This window comes from Alosa sapidissima, chromosome 4 (assembly GCF_018492685.1).
Source record: "Alosa sapidissima isolate fAloSap1 chromosome 4, fAloSap1.pri, whole genome shotgun sequence".
NCBI classification, from domain to species: domain Eukaryota; kingdom Metazoa; phylum Chordata; class Actinopteri; order Clupeiformes; family Clupeidae; genus Alosa; species Alosa sapidissima.
Window position 1 is genome coordinate 12,441,248 of NC_055960.1, and position 15,019 is coordinate 12,456,266.

General features: G+C 40.6%; 2 protein-coding genes across 5 annotated transcripts in view; one reads left to right on the forward strand and one right to left on the reverse strand.

The window, feature by feature from the left end:
- Nucleotides 1-2,877, forward strand: part of dip2bb (disco-interacting protein 2 homolog Bb) — a 33,718-nt gene extending 30,841 nt beyond the window's left edge. For all 4 annotated transcript variants that reach the window (XM_042089713.1, XM_042089711.1, XM_042089712.1 and 1 more), the window contains one exon: nucleotides 133-2,877. In XM_042089713.1, the coding sequence (XP_041945647.1) occupies nucleotides 133-385 (253 nt within the window). In that variant the 3' untranslated portion in view covers nucleotides 386-2,877. The remainder of the gene's footprint in view (nucleotides 1-132) is intronic.
- Nucleotides 2,878-9,896: 7,019 nt separating this feature from the next.
- On the reverse strand, nucleotides 9,897-13,818 carry mettl7a.1 (methyltransferase like 7A, tandem duplicate 1). The gene is made up of 3 exons (XM_042090526.1): nucleotides 13,236-13,818; nucleotides 12,618-12,703; nucleotides 9,897-10,561 (listed from the first exon to the last, which is right to left on the reverse strand). The coding sequence occupies exons 1-3, from the start codon at nucleotides 13,725-13,727 to the stop codon at nucleotides 10,414-10,416; spliced, it is 726 nt and encodes a 241-aa protein (XP_041946460.1). The 5' UTR covers nucleotides 13,728-13,818; the 3' UTR covers nucleotides 9,897-10,413.
- Nucleotides 13,819-15,019: the final 1,201 nt, after the last annotated feature.

Below are 15,019 nucleotides of genomic sequence, written 5' to 3' on the forward strand. Positions count from 1 at the left end.
TATTGTGCTTATTGGTCAACTGTTATTGGTTATTGGTGCTCTGGTGTGAAATGTGTCCTAACCTCTGTGTGTGTGTGTGTGTGTGTGTGTGTGTGTGTGTGTGTGTGTGTGTGTGTGTTTGTACGCATGCAGTGCGGTGTTCACCTGGACAAACCTGCTGGTGGTGGTGTCGGAGCTGTGCGGCTCGGAGCAGGACGCGCTGGACCTGGTTCCCGTAGTGACCAGCGTGGTGCTGGAGGAGCACCACCTGATCGTGGGCGTGGTGGTGGTGGTGGACCCCGGCGTCATCCCCATCAACTCGCGCGGAGAGAAGCAACGCATGCACCTGCGCGACTCCTTCCTGGCTGACCAGCTGGACCCCATCTACGTGGCCTACAACATGTGAGCCGACACGGGCCCCCAGCAACCAGCGGAGGACGAGGATGGACACTCACGCGCATACACACCACCCACACACCAGGGGGCACTCTCAGCTGGACACACACAAAAACAGAGAGGAGGGTAGGGGGATAGAGTGTGAGGCTGTCACGCACGACAAAAATGCCCCCAGCAGAGAAAAACAAGCCCTCATTCTCCTCACAGGGGAAAGAAGGAAAAGATACTGGACAGAGCGCAAGAGAAAAGGAAATCTTTTGGATGGCTGATGGTTAATGGATAAGAGTGAAAAGTGAGTGAATCTGTTTAGCGGTGTGGAATGGGAAAGGAAAAAAGCCTGAGTGTGTCTAGAATCAGATTGTACACTACAGACTGTCCAAATGGTATATAATCCAGTGACCCTAGAAGTAAGAGTTGTAACAAATGTCATTTATTTTTCCAGAATAGGCGGAAGAGTTGAATATGAATGAAAAAAGTAGTCGATTGGGTGTAAGTGAAGTTTCTGTTAAATATGTATTAATACTCATTTTTGCTCAAAAATCATGGAAGGTTACCAGTACAGCGGGGCGTTCCAGCTTTGCCCTCGACTCCAACTATGCATCTCTCCAGTCCAGCTGGTCTCCAAACACAAACACAGGCTGAACCGCACAGGAGAAATACAACTGGGGTTTAGGGTTGCTCAGTTACTCTGGGTAGTTACGTCAGGTTTGGGGTGAATTTGCCAAATTACCACAATGCCAATTTAGCTTTCATCACAAGTTTGTTTGCATTCATGGGTTTTCTCTTGTTTTGTAAACTATACAGTTGAGTTGTCCAAGTTACGGTGTAGACATCTTTCTGTGGGTTTGTTAGGGACCTGTACATTATTGCGTGTTCTCTGCTGTGGCTGGTGTTCCAAATAATGTTAGTGAAGAATTATGTTAACCCAATGTAGTGCTGGAAGAGAATCTGACTTTGATGTAGTATATGAGGAGTACTGAGGAGTATTTATTAACCAAAAGAGTCCAGATGTTTTTACCCTTTCCACTCACAGCCTCGCAGATCACACCTCGATAATGTGAAGGCCCTGTTCTGATATTGCTCTTGGGATTGAACATCAGCAATCACTGTTTACAAATTTCTCAGTCTGCGTGGACGCAACAGCAGACTGACTGAAGTTAATTCAGGTACTCATTCCTCCACACATTGCCCAGTCCGCACTCCTGCTGGTACTTCTAGGCTACAGGTGTTAAGAGTTCACTAGTGGTGCAGGTGAAGGCTTTCCTTAAGGCGGGATCACATTGACCATCAGCAAGTGGCAGGTGTCCTATTGTTCTCTATCTATGGTTCAGCAGCGGAACGGTGGCAGCACTGGCGTAACGCTAGCGTTGAACAAGCTGAGCGTTGAACTTGGTTCATCTTCCAAAGTGCAACACGAATGTATTGCATTGTCAGTTAAGGCAAACCATTTGTGTTACCATAGGAACGAGATAGAACTTATTATGGTCTGAGCATCGCCTTACGCTTGCCGCTGGCCAATGTGATCCCCGCCTAAGGGAGCCCTAAGCTCCATCCACAGGGATGCACTGATTAAACCCTTTCATACTGGCACCAAGGGCACGGTAGGGCCTGAGACACTGGATCAATCTATGCTAGCAACGCTAACGCTATTGATTATAGGGTTTGATATGTGCAAAAGCCATCAATCCACATTTGTACTTTTTATGGTATTTACAGCTGGCGTGATCGCTGGTGACTTTGAACGGTCCAGTCTTGATTTGGCACATATATATCGTGTGCTCTTGTAAAATCCTTTTACATGTTGTTTTTATGGTAACATTTAACATCCTAGCCACATATTATCTGCACTTTTCTTTTGTCTGTGAGTTTTAAAATATTCAGTAGTGATGCACTGTATTTATATGTATATGTTGTAACGAATGTAATTGATCTGTACATATAACAGATATGAAGGCCCCTCACGCACACACACACAGAGAGCAAAAATAGCATCGGTGCATCCCTGACATTAGCAGTATCATAATCAAAAACAATTTCTCCACATCACAGATTTCTGGTATCCAACAAAAAACACTAGCCATGTGCTATTTCAAGTTCACTTACAAATACATCAACCGCAACGCTAAGAACATCTCTTCCATTTGTGCACATTTATATTAATCATTTATTTTGTCATATTTCTCTCTCCCAAGCTCATATACCTGTTTGAACTGTTATGCACAAAATATTGTTTGAAATATTAGTTTAAAGCAATACTTCTTTGTGCATGGTCATTGTGAAATATATTTATAGTTGTTTAGGACCAGACGTGTGTGAGTAATAAGGTGATTGAAAGAACTGATTGAAGAGTGGAGAAAAAGACATGAATTAAACAGTAATGTCCAGGGTATGCATTCTGTCCTACAGCGTCTTACTTCTCCTGTCTCCTGCGTGTGAAACAGCTTGGGGGAAGCTGAACTATAATAGTTACAAACACTTTGATCATGCAGTTCATGTTGTGGTGGTGGTGGTGATATGTCATGTTGTGGTGGTGGTGGTGATATGTGTGTACTGTATGTGTGTGTGTGTGTAGTGGATTGATGGGATGAACAGGTTTTGGATAAACAGTGGTTTGATAATAAAAGTCACTGTGGTTTCCTACAATCAACAAGAAAATAACAGTAAAGCAAAGCTATGACATCACAACAACGTGATTGGTCAAGTTGTAAAGATGGTCCTGAACCAACATCATTCATGGATTGTGCCGTTATTTTTAACTGAGCTGATATTTGGTCACTAGGTGGCAGTTCACCATCTTCTAACAAGAGAGGACAAGCAGCTGGACAAACAGTGCCCTCCAGAATTATTGGCACCTCTGCTAGTTCACTAAAAACAGGTGGGCAGTTCCAGCGTTATGGATGTGACAATTGGACTCATATTGGTAAACAAAATGCCTTAGAGTGGGGGCAAAATTAGTATCAGTGAATTAATTTGCATAACTTTTAATGTAACCTCTGTCCTCTGAATACTGAGAAATCCTCAAACTTCATATAATCATTTTCATCCTAAGAATACAAGGCATTTATCAGCGTTATGGATATGACATGAAATAGACACACTTTTGTGAGAGATTACAGGTTTTCTACAAACTCTGTGAATTTTGAAGTAAACTGCCGAAACTATGATATATGTAGCATGAAGGAGACTTGAATGAACACAAAAAGTGTGTTTTTGAAACTATGCGTCATTTTCGTAATGCATTATGTAGGAAAAACTCGCGTTATGGATGTGACGGTTTCACGTTATGGATGTGACGTGTCTGAACCAGTCCTCGACAAACTGCATAAAACACATAATTAAGTAGTGAATTTTGATATGAAACAATGAAATTATTGCTTCCTCAGTGCCCACTAAGATCCACAGGAAGAATCAGGACAAGTCAATTAAAATATAAAAAATTAATGAATTTTTTTCTTTTACCATCATCAATTTTGTGACAATTTTGTCAGTGATTCCCGGGTTACTGAAACACCAGGGAACATGAAACTTGGTGGCCACTCCCCCACTGCGCTAGGTTAAATGACTAGCCCTACCTGAACCGTTGCACCCAAGATGAAGACAAAGTACATGGCAAGCACACACACACATAAACACATACAGACAGGCAACCACACACACACATGCACAAACACCCACCCACACGAATGCACACACATAAACACACACACAGTCGCACACATACAGACAGGCAAGCACACACATAAACACATACAGACAGGCAACCACACACACACACACACATGCACAAATACCCGCACACACATAAACACACACACACACACAGGCACGCATATGCATGTGCGCATGCAAACACACAATACACACACACACACACACATAAACACACGCATACGCACATGCAGACACACAGACACACACACACACTCTTATAAACAAAAGCAAACTCACATATGCACACACTCATTTACATGCACATGAGTTGCAGGAGTAGGAGATGGAGACAAATTGACAAGCGTGATTTATTTTTGCGAAGAGAATATACAGGACTGAGAGGCGCTCATATTTTGTACCGCTATGCAGTACATCTAGTTTATTGCTGCCGTTACTCTGTGGGTATTAGCTACAGTGGACACTTCAAATGCTGGCATATCGCGTCACATTTAAAATTAAACTGTGTTAAGCAGACGTGACCGGCAGGCTGAACAGATCTGCAACAGAAGGAGGTTGCTATGTTAACTCCAGCTGCAAAGTCAGCCATCTTTACCAGCTAACACAATAATCCAGTTACTGTACAACAACAGTATTAGTCAGGTATAACTTTGTGGAATTTGGGCTTAAGTGTGACATAAGGTACTAATGCAATTTTTTGCATAAATTGATAGGTAAGGGGGTGTCCTTTCAGAATCTGACGGGTGCCACTCCAGCACCCTTGAGCATTTTCTTTAAAATGACATCAGCTGCCACACCCCTTTTTTAATCATATAAACTCATCTAAATAGACATTTACATATAAACCCATCATGTATGGTATCAAATTAAAGCTCTTTTCATACAGAAATCAGCTTTGACCATAAAAAAAGTAGAAAAAATAGTTTAGGTCCCTCCAGAGAACAAAATGCCTTATGCAAAGTGACCTTTAAGGTCAAATTAGGTTCCTTTTTGCTGCATAATAGCTTATACCTCTAAATCGTGTCATGTTTGGTATTAAATTAAATAAATTATGGAACTGCCATGTAGCTTAATACATACAGGAATACAATCATTCAATAGTAATTCATTTTAATATGAATATTATAGCAAGTCTGATGTACACTAGTTCACCAACTTGCGGGTTAGTTAGCATGTTAGCTTTAATTTCCCTTGAATCAGTCGCTGAATTTCTGACAGCAATGTTGTGAGGTACTTCCCAGGTAGTAAGCGCATTAATTATAACTGTCCTTGGATTTCCCCCCAGAATTACAGACAACAATATTTTTCATTCTAACATGTTTTAATGCTTTAAAAACAGACACCACAGTCCAGGATTGATACAAACTAGTCTGAGTTATGAGGTTCTTGCCAGTTAATCAGCACATTGCATAACTATAACAGTCCTTCAATTTGCCCCCTTAATTACAGAGTAAACTGCAAAGTTGATTACAGGAGGAGAGAACAGAATCAAGAAAATTATTTCTTCCAGTATTCCATATATTCCAGCAAGGAATGAGGATCATTTGGAATTACAACAACAAATATAATTTATTTAAATCAGTTTTATAGCCCAAGTAGGGGAGACCGGGTATGGTTGTAACATGGGGAGAGTTGTAACATCACCAGTTCCACCAATCAGGGATAAGATATGAGCCATGTGACAGTTTCTGACTGCTCAGACTTCCTTAACGATCACACATGGACATTTTCAAGTTGTTAGTGCCATTTATCCCGGAGTAAGGAGAAAAATTCAACATCTGAGGTAAGAAAGTAACTTTTTTTTTTTTATTATTATTTTTTCTAGGGCTTTTACCATTGTAGATACAGTTGTATGAGTTACATCAGGTCAAACTATAGTTTGTCTAGTAAAGAATGGTGTAGCTCTCTCTTGCTAATGTCAAAGCACCATGCTAATACAGCTAGCTAAACAATGGATGACAGTGGTGGGGTAGGTTGTAACACAATTTTTGAATATGTTACAACCTGTGGAATGGGGCTAGTAGACCCATTTAATGTCTGTTTAATTTCATCTTTGTGTGTGTGACTGTTCAGCCCTCTCTCTCTTTCCATGAGAGACACAAATACATACACACACAAAAGTATAAACGTTGTGGTTTTTATATTTAGTTTAAAACGTTAATATGATCTTCATTCTCTATGTGAAGAACGGATTGTATGGTATACAATATGTTGGTGAATCTATTTTCACACCTTGTGTACCCTGTTTATGCAATAAATCAGTATATCAAATGGAATTCCATTGTTTTTCTGCATTTTTTTGTACCTGTTACAATCTACCCCAATAGGTGTTACAATCTACCCCAGTAGTGGGGTAGGTTGTAACAAAGGTACACACTGTATTTGTCATAATCTCACAAATTCTGTAATATAGTTGAAGAGATTTAAATGGTTGCCACTTGTAGTAGACAAATGTGGTTACTTTGCCAAAAAGTTCCAGAACTGTAGCTTTAAAAGAAATGGTAGTTTTAGGTGCTGAAGAAAAATGTGTTACAACCATACCCGGTCTCCCCTATACTTGCATATACAAGGAATTTGTAAGTCTCTGCATTTATCCCATCCATGAATTAGTGAACACACAGTGAGGTGAAGCACACAATGAGCACACATGAGGTGAACCACATGCTAGTGTTCACTTGCTACAGTGGCGCTCGGGGAGCCGTGAGGGGTCAGGTGCCTTGCTCAAGAACACTTCAACCGTGGTTGTGAGCATGAGAGAGCAGTGAATTAATTTAATGAGCAGATTAAATGAATGTTTTTTGGAGGAGACATTTGATGTTTGTGATGTGTACAAGGCCAGCCTGGCAACATGTTCTGTACATAGTTGCTTTCAGAATCTGTGAGAAAGTTCTACTTTGTTCCTTATAACTTTGTCTATTTGACTAATTGTTGAGGGTTGATACAATTTGTTGCTCATCCTACCATTTCAGCGGTGTGACCTTACCAGGCTTTACCGTTATTATGTTCTCTGGAGGGACTTGAAATCATTTGTAGCTTGTTTTATTAGCATAATTGATTTCTGTTTGAGAAGAGTTTTCATTTGATACCATACATGATGGGTTTATACAGTAATGTGCATCTAGTTATTTTTTTATGGTCAAAAAAGGGGGCGTGGTCATTTAAAAAAAATGCTCAAGGGTGTCGGAGCGGCACCCGTCAGATTCTGAGTCTACACCCCCTAAACTATCAGTTTATGCAAAAAGTAGTACCTTATGTCACACCTATCCTGGGGTTCTACCTGATTATATGACAGTTACGGGAAGATAATCGCTCAGATTTTCGTTATTAGGCCACTTGAAAATAGGCTATGGCTAGGCTAATCACTGGAGGTATTTTAATATTATGTTTGTTTTGCTAATGCTTAGGCGAGGCGTCCCTGTGGTTTTGATCAACCTAATAATCTTTGAAATGTCAATTGTAAACACTAAGGTTAAATGCGTTGAAACTGACATGCCACCAGAAAAGACGTTTATCGGCTTTGAGGTAAAAGTCCAGTCTTGTAAAGTCACATTATGTAACATCCATAACGTCACATCCATAACGCACCATTAAAGGTTTTAAAAGTAAGAAAGGGGCACAATTTGGTCATCACACTTTACATTGAAATCAGCTTTGCACAGACACTATGGACATTGTCGCATCAACACTGTATGTGTAGCATAAACTTTTCCTATAAAACGTTATGGATGTGACATGGCCATGGAACTTGCTGACTTACAAAGCCTTACAAATGTAAGGAGTCGTGCTCTTAAAGGCAATCTGAGCATTGCTCTACCATTCCCTTGTCAATCTAGAATTTGTCAAAGGATACAATTTGTTTGAACCTTGAGTCGATTTATCCACTTTTTAAATATGTATAATATTACCATGTGAAAAATGTTGTTTCTGTATGGTTGCACACCATATTTATGATATAAAAAGAGTGTAATTCTCCATCAAATTCAATCAGATCAGTTACAAACAATAAAATATAGACCTAAATGAAGATTTTAACAGTTCTATTTGCGTATGCACAACTTTTTTTTTCCATGGTAAGGATGACCTTTGCATGGAATTGCCTAGGTATAAAAAATAATCCGTTGATAAATCGTAATCTTACAATGAAAACAATGAGGAAAAATCCAACCTTGAAGGGAAGCAAATTGACTTTGAGAAAAATGGAAATGGACAAAGGAATATCTCATAAAGAAATAAATATTTTTAACAAAAACACATCGCTCCCAATTGTTGGCATCCCTGATGGTAATACCTGCTTAAGCTCCCTTTGCCAATATTGTAATATTCTCCCATGATACCCCATAAAGCTGGAGAATACAAAGCAAGGTATTTAAGACTGTTCGTCTTTACAAAATCTCCCCAGATTACATAGGTCCAAACTTTGCAGACTTGCAGTCTCTTTGACTCACCCCTCTGTTTTTCTATGAAGTTTAGATCAGGGGACTGAGATGGCAATGGCCGAAGCTTGATTTTGTGTTCAGTAAACCATATTTGTTTTGATCCGGACGATTGTTTTGGTTCATTGACCTGATGAATGATTCAATCATGACTCACTTTTAGTGTCTTGGCAGAGATTGACAGAATTCCTTTGAAAATGTTCAGGTTTTTCTTGGAGTTCATGATACCATGCACCTTAATTAGGTCCCCAAGGCCTTTGGGAAGCCCCTTAGCCCCACAATATCACAGCCCTAATCAACTTTATCAAAGTCATTATATAGAAACATCACACTAGTTATAAGAAGTATTGCACCTATAGGATATGCCATTTTTATCTTAATAAGGCTCTGAGACGGTTGATCAGCTGTGTTCTAAAGAATGTTTGATTCAAGTTCAGCGTGTGCTGTTGCGAACTATTTGTTTCTCACCAAAAGCCACGACGAAACGGTAACAAATAGGCTATAGCCTAGGCTATGTAGGCTAAAGAGTCACATCGTGGGGAGTTTATTGTTTCGTTTTGGCAAGTAGCCGTGTAATAAGCGGGATAATGTAAAGAACGCCGCTGCGCGTCGGGGTCCGGTTCGCCCTGTCGGGACTTATTTTCCCAATAATGACCGGCGTATCCTATACATTATCCCTTACTTATAACACCATAAACAAGTAAGATACAAACACAGGATATTACTGTGTATAACAATTTGTAGATGAAAAACACATCATGTGTTAGGCCATGTGATTTGAAAGACATGGTATGAATGACAAAACCAAATACACTGTCAAAAATACACTTTATTGCTCACCACCTCAAACAAGCACTAAGACTCGGCAGCACATAAAATCTCGTACAAAATCCAATCCACACATTGCTTTAATGTACAAAGAACATAAATAAATTATCTTAACTGATTTAGTACTTGATGCTGGCAAAACATTGTTAAAGGGAAACTTGGCAGGATTTCCCCCTCTGCTGGAGAAATTGTGCATTATGCTATTTCAAACTGTGGGAAAAGGTAACGATAAAGCACATGGATTTGTTTACAAGCTAGCGAACGGTTAGCATAAGTTTGGCAGAACTATGTGGATGTTACAAGGTAAGAAACACGATTTAAAACTAGTTTCTTGTTTCTCACTTCTCTTTCCGGGACGGTAGTCTCAATGTTGCAAGGTTGGTTTTTCGCCTGAGGACGCTAGGCGCAGCGGGGAAAGTCACCATTTTCACCGGAACAGGTCATTTAACCATCCAAATGATTTCTAAACGGGTTTATTACGTTGAAATAGTTGCCAAGTTCCCCTTTAATACTTGAACTCAGTGGTGTAGTCTAGTTAGCTGTAGTGGATATACTGTGATGTAGTAGTTAGCTGTAGTAGGTATACTGTGATCAACCCCAAATGTTGATACGTATCCTGTATACTGAGATGGTGATGCTGTTTAAGTGGGTAAACTGCGTAGTCCTGCACATCACGTCGACTACACCACTGCTTGAACTAAACACTACTCCTGGAGCAGTGTTGGACCATGACCCCTAATAATGGACCCCTCGTTGTTGATTGGCTACCATAATGTATTACTCAGCACAAGCCATTTTGTTTTCCACTTCTGCACAAACACTGTACACACTGACTGGACGGACATATTAGCTGAATTAGCTTAAATTTGTTTAATGGATCATAATCAAAGACTACTGTTTCAAATGTGATTAAAAAGTGGTGGAGCAACAGGAATTAAACGGACAAGGAGAGATGTTGTCATGCAGGAGCTTGACACAACTGAACAAGCTTTCTGATGAGATTTATTAGCAGGTACAACTAAGCTGAATATACCTGTAGTCAAGTTGAGTTACAAACACTGTTATTGTGCAGTTGTGTGTGTGTATGCAGTGGTGTGTTGATGCATGATTATTTAACAGCATAGCCCACAATGTGTGGCTTGATAATGAAGGTGATGGGTGCCTGGATGTGCCGCAGGTTCACCTGGCTGAATCCCGCATTTTCGATGCACTCCCATGTTGGACGAGTCGTTTCACAGCCATCACCAAAGTAGTACCTGAGACATTAAAGCAACACAATGTAAGAATTGGTACCGGTAGACTTCACTGAAACCCTGCATGCTTTTTCAACATGTAGGGTTCCATGACAGTCTATCAGACTGCCTTGCATGTTGGAAAATTACAGTAGAGGTACCCAGTATATCAAAATGTTTTATTTCTGCAGGGTACACCAAAGCTATATAGTGCATTACTAGGCACTCCAGCCACACAATGGCAAGGGAGAGGCACCATTATCCCTATTGGAAGTAAGGGTACCTTCAAATCGAGTTTTAAGATAAAAAATATATGTTTCTTTAATACACTGTGGCTACTGTAGACCATAAAGAGGCACATCTATATATAAACAACAGGTACTGCGGGCCATCTACAGTAAAGTTACATCCCTTAAGGCCTCATAATGAGCGAATTGGCACTTAGCACAGTCGTTTCAATTCAATTCAATTCAATTCAAAATCACTTTATCCATCCCCGAGGGGCAATTAAATGGCACAAAGAGCAACATATTCCACCACATACAGTACATCATCAATAAAATAAGTTAAATAAATTATATAAAAAAGGGGGAAGGGTATGGGATGAGTGCAACAGTCATCAATCTACTGAGTGTTGTAGTATAGTCCAAAGATCAGGGGGGGGTGGGGGGTAGGGGAGGCTTGGAGTTTAGGAGCTGGACAGCCCTGGGGACAAAGGTCACCTTCCTCCTTTGGGTCTTACAGCCATGACAACGGAGTCTGCGTCGTGAGGGGAGCCACTCAAACATAGGGAACATGACATGTGATGTATCACGACTTTTCCACATACTGGATACCCTTTTAGTGTCAATCTCCCTATTATAAATCAGTGTGCCATTAGAACGATTATGAAGCCGTTATTTTCAAGATACCTACCCAAGATGCCTGGTACAGGCACAGAGGGTCAAAACATAGCAACAGCTTGCCACAAGCACACCAGAAAAACATCAGATATTAAAAAAATATTATATTGCATATTTCCAATATCCCTCTCTCGTTTTATACGAGTCATTTATTTAATGTAGCTCTTTTACACCCTTGTGTCTATTGGCCAGTCATTATTGTATACTTTTCTGTTCTGTTGTTCCTGGTATAGGGATGTAACGATTACCGGTGTAATGGTAAACCACAATAAAAATATTGACGATAACAATTACCGTTTTCATTTCAAATATCATAATTATCACGGATGATTACCACGGTGTGGAAACTGTGTTTAATTCTTCCCAGCTTCATCCGAGCCTGCTTTTAACATACTGATTCTGTTGTCTAATTGATGGATTTAACAGCGATTCAGATTAGGCTACACCTGCTTTTATCATGTAGCCACTCTGTCTTTTTATGCTCTTCCACATTAAATACATTCCGCTCACTTTATCAGGAGAATACCGTGGCCCAATAAGCTCTATCTTGAACACTTACTGGGTCTCACTCATTGGATCCAAATAACAGAAATAGCAAAGTCATGGTAGGGTAAGTTAAGCTATAACACATACAGTAGCCAATTAAACATGACCAAGGAAAAAGTGAACGGGACAACACACAATGCCACGGTAACTTTATGCTATGAATTAAGAATGCTCAGCTCAACCAGGTTTGTTTGTGCAGTCAGGATGTAGGCCTATGAATGTGAAAACGAAAACATGCCCTTCTCCAGTAGCAATAGGCCACTTTAAAATGCAACAGAATAAAGGAATCACATCTACTCAGTAACAATTCAGCACCCAGCATTCAGTGAAAATGAGTTCCAGCGTCCCTGGTTAAAAGCACTCTTTTTTTGCACTTTTGATAAGGATTTGCCTATATTTTTGTAATATAATAAACACAGTCATACTTTTTGAAACTATTTCAGCTTGTGTAGGCCTATCACTGCTTTCTGAACATATTGAACACACATATTGAAAAATACCGTGATAAAATTTAACCAGTTATAGTGACTAAAATTCATACCGTTACATCCCTATTCCTGGACTAATGATAAATAAATAGAATAAAGAAATCCCAAGAATATCCAAGTCATGTTTGGTGTGTGATGGCGTACCACAGAGGTTGCAGAACATGCTGGCAGAAGTACGTCCAGCTGGAGGGGTCGGCGGCCACGTGCTCCAGGAAGAAAAACGCACCACCCTTGAACAAAGAAATACACACACACACAGAGTCAATTTTGTGGTTGATGTGCATCTAATATTAGCTGTACTTTGCAATGTGTACTTAAGTTTGAGGCCATATCCACACACACACACACCTTTTGCCATGTCGCCTGTCCTGAGGTAATGTGTCATGTTGTGAGTAATCTTTGTTTGTTCTGACTTACTGGTAAAGATAAGGATGATAAAATGGTAGGCCTAATAGTAGTAGTGTCTGATGACGGTTAATAATAGCCTAGACGCAATTAAAGTTTTTGTAGCCATCTGACAGTAGAATTAGCCTATAGTTTGTTCGCCTCCAGAGGGCGTGATCTTGACTTATGGCTAAACTAATTTAGTCGGATTAATCGTTCATGGTTTCAGTCTCGTCTTTTGAACTGACGTGTGTCCGGCCTGATGTACTTTTCTAAAAATCTACCTGGAGATACCCTTCAGTTATTCATTGCATGTATTTACGCATTAGTAAATACATGCAATCTATTGAGGTGAGAGGCCCACAAACTGATACTTACAGGTCGAAGTACTCGTTTGGCCTCTTTCAGCACGCACCCAGTGTCGCGGACAGAGCAGAGCACGAGAGTGACCACAGCCACATCTACAGAATTGTCAGGTACTGCGTGCAAGTCCTCTCCGGTTGCGACCACAAACTTGTCGTACACTAGGTGGTCGTTTTTCGCCATGTTCTTCTGTAGATAATCTTGAAAATGAGGGTTAGGGTCTGTGCATATTACCTTGCAGCCAGTTGGATAGTGCTCAAAGTTCGCCCCAGTGCCACAGCCAATCTCCAGAATTGTCAGAGTGCCATTCGATGGTCGAAATTTGCCCAAAGCCCGAAAGAGTTCTCGTTTGTGTTCATTCATTTTACTGTTATAATTGAAAGTGATTCTGTAAACCAAAAACGGAAATACGCGCTTGTACAGTGAGTATAGACCCACCAGCTCCGCGATCTGTAGCGGCAGTGTTAGTATCTTAAACACAAGCGTGCACAGGTGCATCAACAGCATTTTGGCTACCTGATAGATCCCTTGCCTATATGGAATAAACCCTGTGGAACTGGCACCTTGCGAGAAAGAGTTTATTTCTTCAGCAGGAGGGCGTGTCGTGAACTGCAACCAATCCGGTCAGCTGATACTATCTTGTTGCGTTAGCGATATTATCCACTAGATGGCGCATGAATATCTGTTATATAACTTGGAAAAAGTCCTAGTCATCGTCTGTTGGTAGGCCTCTGGCTGCCGTGCAACGGTTGATACATCCCTGATGAATGCCTCTCCGATTGGAAATATAGGTATTTCGGGCCCCTACCGTCGACTTCAAGGCAGCGCTGCCTAGAAGGCGCTAGGGTTAATGTTAGGGCCAGAGTTAATGCAAGGCAGCACTGCCTTGAAGTCGACAATGTGCGCCCAAAACACCATCAACCCTGATTGGAGGTTCCCATTCTATCTGTTACAGTAAAATGTATAGTGTTCAAAGTTTAATTCAAGTTAATTCTAAAGCAAATCTAAGACTCCAATGAAGAAACCAGGATCAGTTTAAGTGTGTATCCCGAGTGTGAAGATGCTGAATGCAATCTTCCCTGTTTTAGGACATTGTTTTAATTTAATGCTCTTTTGCACATGTACCTGTCAGGCTGTTAGCTTTGTAATAGTCTGCAGGTGAGGATAATTGGGCCAAACCCACTCTGGTGCACTTATGTTCAGATTAGGCCTCTTTTCCGCGGCTGCCTGCTGCCGGCGTCCGCTTTACATTTTAATTGTAACTTGAATAACAATTTGTGCGAATAAGACAATAATAGCACAATGAGTGTTATTGTGTTATTCACACAAACACACACACATTTATGAATGAAAGAAAATAATATTCTAACACACATACACACGTTATGCTATGTTACACATAGTTTCTCCAAAAGATCATGTCTTGCTGTGTGTGTGTGTGTCTGTGTCTGTGTGTGTGTGTTAAAAGAAAGTGGATTAGACCAGTTAGCCTATAGCTAGCCTGTAACTGTTTGCGTCCTGTTTCTTGTGCTTTTTTACTGAGGGCAATCATATTGATCATTGATATCAATTGCAACACCCAGAGGAATAAAAATCAATTTTACAAAATAGGGGAATGCCGCGATCGGCGGACTTTGACCTACACACGCAGTAGCCGGCGTCACGAGACTCTAATCATGTATATAATGAGCACTGCATTAATCAGCGTCTCCGTGGCACACATAGAAAAGGCAGCGCTGTGCTATATAGCACTTTAAGAATTGCATCACCGGTTCGAATCCGGCCTGATTCACCGTCCG